At 34.0% G+C, this 13,132-nt stretch overlaps 1 protein-coding gene across 1 annotated transcript; it reads right to left on the bottom strand.

Annotated features, from left to right (window-relative positions):
* Positions 1-8,571: 8,571 nt before the first annotated feature.
* LOC123555479 (D(3) dopamine receptor-like) lies at positions 8,572-11,862 on the bottom strand. Its single transcript, XM_045346090.2, has 2 exons — positions 11,813-11,862; positions 8,572-9,975 (listed from the first exon to the last, which is right to left on the bottom strand). Exon 2 carries the CDS (start codon positions 9,973-9,975, stop codon positions 8,743-8,745), a length of 1,233 nt encoding a protein of 410 aa, XP_045202025.2. The 5' UTR covers positions 11,813-11,862; the 3' UTR covers positions 8,572-8,742.
* Between the last annotated feature and the right edge of the window lie 1,270 nt (positions 11,863-13,132).

The following is a 13,132-nucleotide window of genomic DNA, read 5'->3' on the forward strand; positions in this document are numbered from 1 at the left end:
TGCTAAAGATGCTAAAAGGGTCTTAACATGTAAAAATGGTGATGTTGAAGTTCAGAAGTAAAATATGTCGTGTTTTTGGAATTCAAAAGTGGAGAATAATGTCGTGATATTGAAATTGAAAAAGTGGAAACTTATGTCGTGTTATTCGTCTACATCTTATAGGCCTACTGTAACAGTAAATGCTCAGAAAAAAAATCAACTCTATGCCCAGTTCTAAATTAATATTGTAATCTAACATCTTCAACTTTATCTTTTAAATATAACTGTGTAAGTATTGTGTAGTATGTTTGAAGCAGTAAGTGATGGCACCAGTAACCAGGTAGTGGTAAGTAAGGCTCACGGGGAAGGATGCTGTTAAGCTGTTCGTTTCCATATTTAATGTTTTGTGCTTTCCATTTTTTTATTTTCACCACCATCCGCAATATGATTTTATTCGTACACAAGGTTCATTCTCCCTATTCATGAGTTGTCAGACATTGTAGGTTGCATAAAATCATTTTATCTAAATTAAAAAGAATGTATTAATTATATCTACACATTTCTTTTCGGATGTTTCTGACCAAATTGTATTTAGTGACGTTGTTTTCGTTTTATTTATATTCTAACACGATCCGATTCATTTTCGTATTAAACAAAGAGGGCTGAAAACAGTGAATTATTATACGATCCACTGTTCTGACGTCACAATCATTACGTCATGGTGTCAAACGGCATAGCGGCGCGCTGGAAAAGAAACCGACAGAAAACGGGCAAAATTAATATTTGACGAATGCCGTCAAGAATGTACTTTAAAGTCGCTGATAACGTGTAAGAATCGAAATAATATATCTCATTTAGTGGTTTGTTCTTGAATAAAATCATTGTTTGTCGTTGAGATGCGTATTAATATACCACTCGGGCTGCGCCCTCGCGATATAATTCCTTCGCATCTGAACTCCAAACAATGATTTATTCAGCGACAAATCACTAAATGAGATATATTATTTCTTAAATTTATCCCGCTACAAACGTAAATCATCTGAAAAAGACGGAAGTGATCTAAATTTGGATATAATTTTACCGCCATGTATAGAGTTCTGCACTACCTATTATGCAAGGTATTGATTAGTTAACACTATTTAAAGAATTTGAAAGGCACTTACTTCAACACTGTAGCATTGACCAATCGTAGAGCAGCATTTCTTCACACCGATTTTCTGTAACTTCAAAATCAAAATGGCGTACTTTACTTGAGCTGTCTGTTGCTGATTGTAGTTCTGCCCAGCATTTTAACCATCTTAGGTTACCCATCTTTCACTGAAATATCTTATGTTTATATATTTACCTACCGTACTGGGTTTCTTTAAATATTCATGGTACACTTAACCTATAGTTATGCCATACATGCATATAAAATGACATGTGTATACATTTTTCATAAATAAGCATTTTCTTGATAAAATACAGTAGCAGCAATTCATATGCGTACTTGGTCAACCATATGCATTCCACATTGCTGTTTTATTTGTATAATGTTGTCATAGTCTCATGCATATAATATACCGTTAATAAATAAATAAACTCGAAACTTGTTCTAGATTTATTGCAGCATGAAATGTATGAACACATGGAGACAAATTATTACATATGAAACTAATATGAAACTATAATATGGTTATATCGTGTCAGAATATTGAATCACGGCAGCTTCATTTTTACAAAGTATTATAAAAAATGATAAACAACAATCCTTCATTTCGATTTCTGCTCGTTCATATACAACAATGGGTTGATATAAGAAGCTATAAATAATGTTATCAGAGAAAGTTTCCATTACTTTAAATATATATATTATCAAATAAAACTTAATATTTAAATAGATGAAAGGAGTATTTAAATAAAAGTCCTTCTGTATGAGTTGTCTGCCCAGTAATGTCCTTGCTTATTTTTCTGACATGACATGTTATTAGAAATATCTGGCATATTTAAGGAAATATTTGCCACCTGGACACATTGTAATTTATCATTACTTTATAGCTTTTATAACAAAGAATAATCATAGACATTGCTCTATGCAATTTTTAAATTCAAAAAGGACAAATTAAATTCCCTACAGTCCTAATTTTGATTCATATAATTTATGTTGTTGTTAATGTTTCTAACGTCAAGTATAAAATCTATCAGCCTCACAATTTGCAATGGCTGCTACAATAACAACAGCAACAGCAACAGCAACAACAAAAATAACAACAGAAAAAGCAACACACATACGGAATCGCTGATACTGTTCATCTTAGAAGTAAACAGTATGGTGCAAGACAGTATACAATGTACATCTAAGTGTCTTTGATGCCTATGTAGGAATTTTATGCGACACATTAGTGATGTCTTAACATCTTTGTTTTAATCGCCTGAGTGATGATTAAGTGATTCTATTAGTAACCCAGTGAATAATCTTGTAGATTGGATTTTATATTAGGACAATTAGTTTATAGACTTTGTTCGAAGCATACATGTAGTGGCGAAAGTCTTCTTTCAATTTATAGGTTTTTAAAAATACATTGTCAGTGTTATGTAGGAAAAACGTACATGTATAACGATTAACATCATTTGACATGTCTATTAAAGACCCGGACAATAGTACGATAGTTGCTCTGTGCTAATTTTTTTCAGGTTGGTCTTCTTCTAGCACTATCCTCGCGCTCCATTGTCCATCTCATATTATCGGCATATATATTTGACTAAAATAGAGAAAAGTGGAAACTTCGCAGGTCGCACAACACGACAAAAACGAAAATGTTGCAGGCTCGGTTTGATTGAGCCTGTTCATGAACGGTAGTGGAAATGCATGCTACCGTCCACACCCTCTAGCCCCGGGTTGAGCAGAACTTAACATTTACACATGCTAAAAGTACAAAAAGCAATTTAGAGACATCCGCAGATGTAATCAAATGGCGGAGAACATAAAGCCTTCAATGATACACGTGCTGAGGCGTGTAATGCCACGAAGAGCGGCATTTTATTCCCAGATAAAGCAAAGGGTTTGATCCAAATGAGAAAACAAGGGCAGAACTAAACCAACACGAATTTAGGAAGGGGATCTGAGGTTATAGAGCCTGCGTATCACAAAAACTGTCAAAAGACAAAATTAAAAAGCAGACACACTATCCAAGGGGTGATTAAACAATACCCAAGGCTATGAAAACGTGAGTATTGGAACCATCCAGGCCGAAACGGTCATGTTGAGAAACTAAACAGTACCAAAACCTTATTATCGAAATTCAGCTTTGGTTTTGAATTACAAATTCAAAGACTTCAGCGACAAGGTATATAAAAGTTTTTACTGGAGATGTTATGAAAAATTCTGTTTATGTTTTGTAAAGTTATAAGACACTCGAAGTAATGAAATGGAATATTTTGGGCAAAGTGTTTTTCTTTTTTAGTTAAAATGAATTGATCACACTTTTCTCAATCAGATGGCAAAATCTTCAAATCTTCAAATTGAAAATTCAAAAGGAAACTTTATTGAATGGATTTTAAGGATAAACGGTATACATTTTTCTTATGTTTACACAACATAACCTTTTGCTGGGAACAATCAGGCTATACATTTAGTCACGGTTTTTCTTAGATCATCAGCCACGTATTCCATTTAACGAATTAACAGATTACCATTTTCTTTATGCTATGGTTTTATATATATGATGAGCCGATAGGCGAAACTAGCTTGTATTTTTATAATTAAATACTGTTGGAAAGGCATGTGAGGTCATTTTATTTATTTGATTTATATATATATATATATGTTTTAATATATCCCCTTTTGATGCCCCACTTTTTATGTTCTCTCCCTTTTTACTTACCCTCTCCCCCTCTCCTGTTCGCCTCCTCCTGATTTTGTTATTTTCAATATACATGTAATTTAAATGAATTTGTAGGTGTGTGTAAAAAAGAACCTTTTATGATACATCTTTCCACTTCAGGTTCTATCTGTATTGGGCCTACTTTTTGAAGTGTTGCTCTGGTTTTGTTGACTTTGTATATTGCTTCCAACCAGTCTTCTCTTTCCTTTTATATTTGTATGTAACCTAATGGACGGTTTTTAGCAAATAAATATAACGGAATTCTGGCTTATTCTTCCTGAGAAGGAGTAAAGCATTTATATTAAGTCTGAATAAGGTCGAATGTCTGGAAATACTTCTAAACTATTAGGTTAATTGAAGTTGTCTGAATTGTTAGTAGAACAGAGATAGCCAGGCGTCCTGGCTACATGATTACTTAGTATTGTTTTATTTATAAATCAAATAAAGTAAATTGTAGCCTCTAAAATAGCACATTTTTATCTGATGTCTGAACCATACTTACGGATCCAAGGGAAAGAAAAACTGTTGACACAGAAACAATCTTCTGGAGTTACTTCCCCTGCTAATGATGAAAACTTTACATGTGAAAAATATGACAGAACAAACACTCTAGAAGAGTAAAGGAACAGTTTATAGTCTTAATATACAATCGCCCTTTTTCTCTAAGGAAAATGTGCAGTTTTGTAAAGTATCTGAAGTAATTCAATTATATGAGAAGAAAATTCCATAAACAATTTTATCTGATGTCTTAATCATATTTACGGATCCAGGGGAAAGAAAAACTGTTGATACAGAAAAAAATCGGCTGGAGTTACTTCCCCTGCTAATGATGAAAACTTTACATTTGAAAAATATGACAGAACAAACACAGGGACGGGAGCCAGTCTAGAAGGGTAATGGCAGTTTATAGTCTTAATATACAATCGCCCTTTTTCTCTAAAGGAAAATGTGCAATTTTGTAAAGTATCTGAAGTAATTCAATTGTTTGTGAAGAAAATTGCATAAACATTGGTAATATTTTTATTCGAAGGGTGGTTGGTACCTTCTAATAAATAGAGTCGTTCTTGAATTATAAAGCCTTTAATTCAACGTGGAAGGAAATGGATACCATACATGAAATAAGTTTGGTAGTTCATGAAACTCCCACACTGAACACATTGATTTGGCTGATCAGAAGTATGGGTGAAAACGATGAAAGTATTTGAAGACAGTTATAGAGTTTAATATAATATCATATTGTTATCTCAAAAAAATAAAATAAATAGATGCTCATAAAATAGTATTTTATTAATATATAATCTTTCGTCGTTAGTTTGGTATGAAACAATTATGGTTATTCTTCAAAAATGCAGAAAACGCTTACGTGTTACCAAGGCATCCTGTTACAGTATAATAGTATAGTGTCTTTTTGTATTTGTACACCCTTTTGTCTCACGGAACTAGATGTAGACTACAGGAAAGCAAACGGGAATTGAATTGTTTTGATATTAAGTCTTGTCTTTAGTTCTGTTTTGTCGGGCCTTTAGTATGTTTTTGTTTGTTTGTTTGTTTGTTTTACAAATTGTTACAGTAGGATATAAGCAATAGTAACAAAGAAAAACAAATGTTGTCGAAAAACTTTAACCAGAAACCTCATGCCGACGCCGACGCCAGGGCGAGTAAAATAGCACCACTATTTTCATAATAGTGGAGCTGAAAGGATTGTTTCCACCTTGTCACTGAACAAAGAAACGACAGAAAAACAAATGTTGCCGAAAACTTTAACCTTAAAAATAACATAAGTAGAACACCTTGGTGACCTTCACCATATATATCATGGGCCTAGTCCCTGCACATACTATGTTTATATGTTGGACAATTTTTATTTTAAGTTATAGTAAGATATAAGCAATAATAAAAAAGAAGTCAAAGGTTGCTGAAAACCTTTAGCCAAAAAAGCTCTCGCCAATGCCGACACCGACGCCGACGCCGGGCCGAGTAGAATAGCACCTTATTCTCCAAATAGTGGCGCTAAATAGATTGAGGATTATTAATTCCAGCATGTTACTGACACATCATTATTATTATTATGGTGGGACGGTGGTCTCTTGGTTACACGCTTGACTGTCAATCCAGAATCCCTGTTCAGGCACTGGAAATTTCTGAAATGCTTTGAGTGCCTCCCTCCTAACTAAGAGACATGTATTGAGTCTTCACAGGAAAGACGGTTCGCATGTTATGGTGCGATACACCGGACACGTTAAAGAACCAGACTGTCTATTTGCAAAGAGCTGGGCTACGTTAGCCGGACAGGTCTGTATCTAAAAATAATTTCTCTCTATCTGTTCTAGGGGCTTTATCTCACTCTGTTCCTCTTGGTCATCTCGTTCTGTGTCTGTACTAGTAGAAGATGAATTTCGCGCCGTGTGTGGCTGCGTTTGCTACATGTATATGTTTGGTAGCTCTTTAAAAAAGGTCAGTTTTATATAGAATATATAGGAAAAACTATTTAGCTGATTGTGACCCATAACAAAATGTGGGCAAAAATTAAGATTTGTCCAGATATTGATATAAATGAACTAGTTTGGTCAGATTTAGTTAAAAAAATTGGCATTTGATTGAAATTTTGCTGCAAACATTGATAAAACACCAAAAAAATCACATTTTCACTGTTTTGGGTGTATTTTTTTAATGCACATTTACACTCTAAATTTTGCCCATCTTTACCGTTCAGAGGGGACATTTGGTATATTTTAAAGTGTAAGTTTGTTATTTGCTTGCATATTTTAGTGAAAATTCATGAAATAGGGCAAAATCCAGCTCTGGCTAGAAGAAGTGGTTACAAATGATGTCGCGACATCAATTTTGAAGGAAAATTGGCGCAGGGACCCGCGTTACTGAAAATGCCATAAAACCTGGAAAACTGATTTAATCAAGCTGAAACTTGGTATTTTTCATGCAGATATTATTGGTACTATACAAATGAAATTGAGACTTTTACAGAAAAACAGTTTTTCTTATAGGCCTAACTAAACTAAAGGAACCAACGTGGGAGCCATCTGGTCTAGTCACGTAATGGCTGCCAGGTATTTGAACACTAATTTTTCATTGGCATGGCAATACAGGTCTAAACTGAAGCTAATTTCTGTTTAAATTTCATTGTGGATGTATTTTTGACATTTTGGTATGAAAAATGGGAGAGTAGGTTGTATTTGGTGAAGTGAAGCTCAATTTTAGTATGAGTAGTACTTCCAGGTTACAGCAGTGTGATTTTGATGTCAGTTTACAGTAAGCAAATGTGACCTTATGACCCCTACTTTTCTCTTCATTTTATATCAGTTTTATCATAACTCTTTCAAATGAGGTAAGGATTTGTTCTCTGAAATGGGTCTAGCTATGTTTGGTAGTGCTTTAAAAAAGGTCAGTTTTATATAGAATATATAGGAAAAACTATTTAGCTGATTGTAACCACTACAGAGTTGGAGCGGTCTTCTGCGCATGCCCAGAAGTGATTATCTAATGTCGCGTACGGCAAAAATTCGCAAATTATTGTATCTTCGCATGCATTTAATGTAAAACATGTATACTATTCTGACTAAATGTAAGGGTAAGTATCACCATGATTACAAAATATATACATTTACAGTACATTTAGTTCCAATTGCTTCAATCCGACAAATACTGGAGTCTGTAATTTATACCGGCGCTCCAACTCTGCATTGAGTCACAGCTGTTTCTAATCCCGTACCGTACCCTTATCGTACATCCGTATTCGTAAACGATAGGTTTTGTTCGGAGATGGCGGAAACTTACCTGGTTCTATGACATTAAAATGCTTCAGACCCCACCTCGTTGTAATTTGATTTAAGCGAAATCTAATATGGTGACCTATCAATTTTCTTTTTGTTTCAGATTAGGTAGACATTACCAAAGGTATGTGCAGAGTTTGATTAAATTCTATTATGTGAAACTCGACAAAATAGGAGAAGTACCAACTTAAGATTGGACAAATATGCAAAATAGCCTTTGGGTCTGTTGAAGAAGTATTCCTTTCTTTACAAAATCATTTTCGTTTGATTTCTCTGAGCATGTTTCAAATAGATATATTGTTTTTCGTTATAAAAATACTTAGATATCAAGTTCATGCTGGTTATTTTAATTTACTGAAATGTAATTATTTTCGGATTATAGAAATTTTGAAAAATGTTAAAAATAGCATCAGATCTAGGGGCAAATAAAATTGAAACAAAGCTGGTGACCTAGTATTTTTATTTCATTTTTCAATACATCATAACATGATTTTTAATACAAAACATTTCATCAAAATCTATTATTGAGAAAAAAAAAAAAACGAAACTGTAGCGAGGGTCCTACTTACACAATGATCATTCTCCCCATTCATGTTGTCAGACATTGTAGGTTCTATAAAACTATGTAATCCAAATTATAAATAAAATGTATTCACATTCGAAATTGAAAATTTTATCAACATGTAAAATGTCAGATCTGGTGTTGAAGCCGTCTAAAGGAATACGTATACAGAAGAACAATATAGATGGTTTAAATATGCTATATACCGACTTTTTTTTAAATGTATTACATTTACAACAATATTATCATATTATAAATTTCGAAACAGTAGATATACGCATTGATATTTTATAAACAAATGATATGAGACTAAAATGAACAGTTGAATTCTTTATTCTTTTATTGAGTGGTGGTGGTGGTGGGGGGGGGGGGGGGGGGGACAAAATATACTACGAAAAGCAACCAATCCCTCTACATTTGGTGATACACAATTTGTACAGTTTTAGTCTCTTGGTTGTTCAGTTCAGTTTAGTATTTAAAGTTATCACTGCATTTTATACTTTTAACGTGGATCACGCTAGTCCTTGCATTTATTTTTTTGTCAAAACCGTCAAAATCCACATTTTAAGAACTTCCTAAACTTGGAATTGAACACACAGTAAATGACCGGATTGAAGACACTGTTTAGAACTGGTAATTTTAATGCAAACTGGATTCCTGTTTTCAGTTCGTAATCTATCCCAGCACCAAGATAAATCCTCATGATTACTCTTATCACAAAGAAAGGTGTAAAACTCAGAATGAAAACAATTGATGCCGCAAACATCATAATGGTAAGATTCCGTTCTATGACACTTTTGACCGCGACGAGTTTGACATAAGACTTTATTATGTCATTTGCATTTCGCTTTGATAAATTGCAGACAGTGAGCGCCTTCGGATTGAGAGTAAGCATAGGAGGCCGATGACTTCCCTCCTGAGACGTTTGTGCTTTATCATTATCATCTCTATATGGGCTTTCCTTATCCACCCCTCTTGATATATCAAGGTCTTCTGAAATATTCCATTCACTACCGCCATCGGCATCACATGCGCCGCAGCTTGTTTCCGTTATGCTTAGTTCGAGTGTGATGTTGTGTTGCACTTTTGGCGGTTTCCGCTTCATTTTATGTCTCTGCTTCATCAAGATAAAAATTGCATTCGAATATGTCACAATGATGGTAACCCAAGCTACTAAGATGAGAAGAAAATCCAGTGCATAGAAAGAAGAAACAATAATCTTTAAGTCTGGATCGTCCGTAACTGTACAGTAATATCCAATTGTTGTCCTGTTAATACTTGATGTTGAAATTTCCATAGCAACTGTGTCAAAAATGATCAAATTTCTAATTGCCAGTGCAAATGTAAATATGATAATACCAGCAACTATATATTTGACTGCATGGATTGTAATCTGTTTAGCAAAAGGTTTACAGATTCTTCTATGTCTGTCTATTGAAATGACCCATAACAAAATACATGAACTTGCAATGCTCCACAAACTGAGAAAATGTGTCACCTTGCACAGAAACCTTTGGCTGTTCCCCACGTTTAAAATTACCTCAGTAAGGTTTGGGATAACCAGTAAACACACCATAAAGTCTACTATTGAAAGGCTTATTATCAAGTTGACAGTCGTAGTTCGTTTTGACTTTGTTGTGTAAAAGATCATCGCCAAAATATTGCCGATGATACCAACTGCGCCCAGAATCGCAATACAAACAATAACTGGAAGTAGGCGCTTGAAAATTTTGTGCTGTGTCTGGTAAAGTATATCATCGCCACTCTTGTTGGTATCTTGCATCTGAAAAATATACAGAAAATTGATGTTTAAAGCTATTTGTTGATGTCCATTTAAGTGGAACTAGACGAAAACGATTTTTGAATATCACTAGAATAAGGATAATGAATATTTGTAAATAATGTACTATAATATTATTTTGTGCTTTTAGTTTTGACGATTGATTATTTGAGGCTTGCATGTGTATAAATGTAATAATTGTAGGGTTAACGCACGTTTTTTTGTGTAACAACATCTGCAGAATCCCAAGGGATTGGTTGGTGCACGAGCCCGTAGGGCGAGTGCACCAACATAGCCCGAGGGATTCTGCAGATGTTGTTTCACGAAACAAACGTGTGTTATCGCTATTCTTGCATAAAACACAACTAAGGTGCTGGAAATATCGAAAAAACAAGACTATTCAGCTGACATTAGCCGATCGAAGTCGGCCGTTTCAGGTTGTTATGGGCACATGTTTTATTTATGCATTTCCAGGGCATACAGAAACAGTGCATATTTTTTACATGTCGAACGGACATTCTTGTTGTGGTAATTTCTTTAATATTAAATATATGTAAAATAAGCATGGCTCCCCCTTTTTCCGATATATCGGTAGGAAGTTTAGCTTTAGAGGCTCGGAATTATGAGAAAAGGGCATACACGGCATCCTGTCTTTACACAATTTGCAGGTGAGGTGCCGACAGAACACAACTCTGCTTGGCTTAAATTAATAGTCTGTCTCTTACGCTTTTTAAATGTAAATATTGTCGTTTAATAGAAACTGGTATCGATACCTATATTCTTCATGTCGTTAAATGAAATCTCTAGGCCTATAACTAGAAAATTTTTGCTTTGCACCCCACCCCATCGCGATCAAAGTTTGATAAACACAAAAATTTTAATTTTTCCAACATAGATATAATCAACTTAGATTGGATTTATAAACTCAAACATGGTTGGTGAGATCTACAAATAAATTGAAAAATATATAATAAATACCTTCTGTTCATCAAATGTTCATTAACTATGGAAAAATCCTTCAAACTTTACGCTTCGTCATGTTTATGCTTTACATTACACACCATTACTACATCAGTAGACTGCATAGATGTGTAAAGTAGACACAAACATTTTTCAAAAGTTTTAGTGTAAGATTTAAAGTTAGCATGTCAACTTTCTCGACTCAAATTAATTTGGAAAACGAAATTGTATTTTTGTAAATGTTGTTTGCCTATCATTTTCAGGGATTAAATCGCCGCGGCGTGTAAACTTACTTCGAGTCAAATACGCGTAATAATACAATAATAAGGAACGTCAATGCAGTCGCGTATCAAGAGAGGTAGCGCTTATTACAAGTTAAAGTAAAGTTAGGTTGAAAATGATATTTTTAATAAAAATGCAGATGAAAAGATTTCATAAATCTCGGACCTTTCGACTTCGGCCAAAATTGATTCGGGATCCATAATTTAATTACGTTGGACCCGCAACAGCATAATTATTCAAAACGTTCACCAACAGCGCGTGCTCACAAGAATCTCCTTGTTTGTACACGTTTTTTTCCCTGTTTGTGCATGCCCGAAATCGGAAAAAAACAAAGGTTTTATGCAAGAATGTTGCTTTATTATCATTGAACTGTTTATTATTGTACAACGCTGCTGAATATGTTTTTATATGTAGACGAACACGTTTTTGCAAATAAACAAATTTCAAAGTTTCAAAGATTTTATTCTAGGAATGATACTATCAATTTGCATAAAAATAAAACCACAGCATTAAATAGTTCATTTTTGTCCAAACGGTAGCCGCAATGCCAACTGACCATTCAATAATTAATAAAAAAAGTAAATTATAAAATATTTACCTTGATAACGCTATGGAGGCATGGAACATAAAACTAATCAGGTCTGTGATGGAAAAATTATAATGTAATACTGATAAAAACCAGTACATTATGATATATATAATATAAAACAGCTATAATTTCCGTCTGGAAAGGTGAATTCGTTCTTGATGACAAATGTGTTAACAATCGTGTTTGATCATCAAAGGGTCAGTTCAATGGGAGCGGCCAGTCATTCATTTCTTCGTACCAAATTAAGGAGTTTATGATCTTTATGACTTATATGTAAAGAAAAGCAGTATGATATTATTCAGGAATTGTGATAAAGTTTTCATGTGTATATAACAAATAATATATCATAAACAGTAATTTGTCATTGAATAAAATCACGAATCAGGTGCAAATGAACTATGAAATAATACGCATCTGAACGTCAAACAATGATTTTCTTCAAGACAAAAGTACCGTTTTGGATGCATAATTTCAATTCTAAAACGATGTCTACACTCAACAAAATTCCTAATTGGTCAGTTTATATTGTATTACTATTTTGTTAATAATGCATGTATTTACAAGATATTTCACATACCGACATTTGAATAGGTACTGCAGCTAATTATTGATTTATTTTTGGCCGACTCACGGCCAACGTAACCGCTTTAGGGGTTTTGAAAAATATAGCATATTGTGCACGTGCGGGGCAAGTGTACCAATATGCACGTGTTAATGAATACTGTTAGCATTACTGACGAACGTCCTACTAGGAAAACACAAATTATCGTGAAATTGACACAAAAACAACAGCTCTTGTGTCAATTTCACCATAATATGTGTTTTTTCTAGTGGGACTTTCGTCAGTAATGCCAAAAGTGGAAACGAACACGTGCATGTTGGTGCACATGCCTTGCAAATGCAAAATATGCAATTTTAGTCAAAACGCCTAATGTGGTTACTTTGACCGCGAGTCGGCAAAAGTAAATTAATAATTAGCTGCAGTACCTATTCAGATGTCGGTATGTGGAATTTCGTGTGAATACATGCTTTATTAATAAAATAGTAATACAATATAAAAGTGACCGATTAGAAATTTTGTTGAGTGTACATTTATATCGATACCACTGGGATCATACGCCGAATGTTTGCCTACTTTTGGGGTTTTCTTTTCCAGCGCTTCAAGCTATGACGTCATAATTAAAACGTACAAATTGTGACATTGCTACAAAATTTTACTCAGTCTAAGTCTTCTTCGTTTAAAAATTATATCACAGACGGTGATATGTAGTTGAATAAGATCGTTGTTTGAAATTCAGATGCGAAGTAATAATATCACGAGGGCGCAGC

The sequence above is a fragment of the Mercenaria mercenaria genome, chromosome 7 (assembly GCF_021730395.1).
Source record: "Mercenaria mercenaria strain notata chromosome 7, MADL_Memer_1, whole genome shotgun sequence".
Classification (NCBI taxonomy): domain Eukaryota; kingdom Metazoa; phylum Mollusca; class Bivalvia; order Venerida; family Veneridae; genus Mercenaria; species Mercenaria mercenaria.

What these genes read in the sequence shown, in the direction of transcription:
- LOC123555479 (XM_045346090.2), bottom strand. Translation starts at nt 9,975, where the DNA reads ATGCAAGATACCAACAAGAGTGGCGATGATATACTTTACCAGACACAG.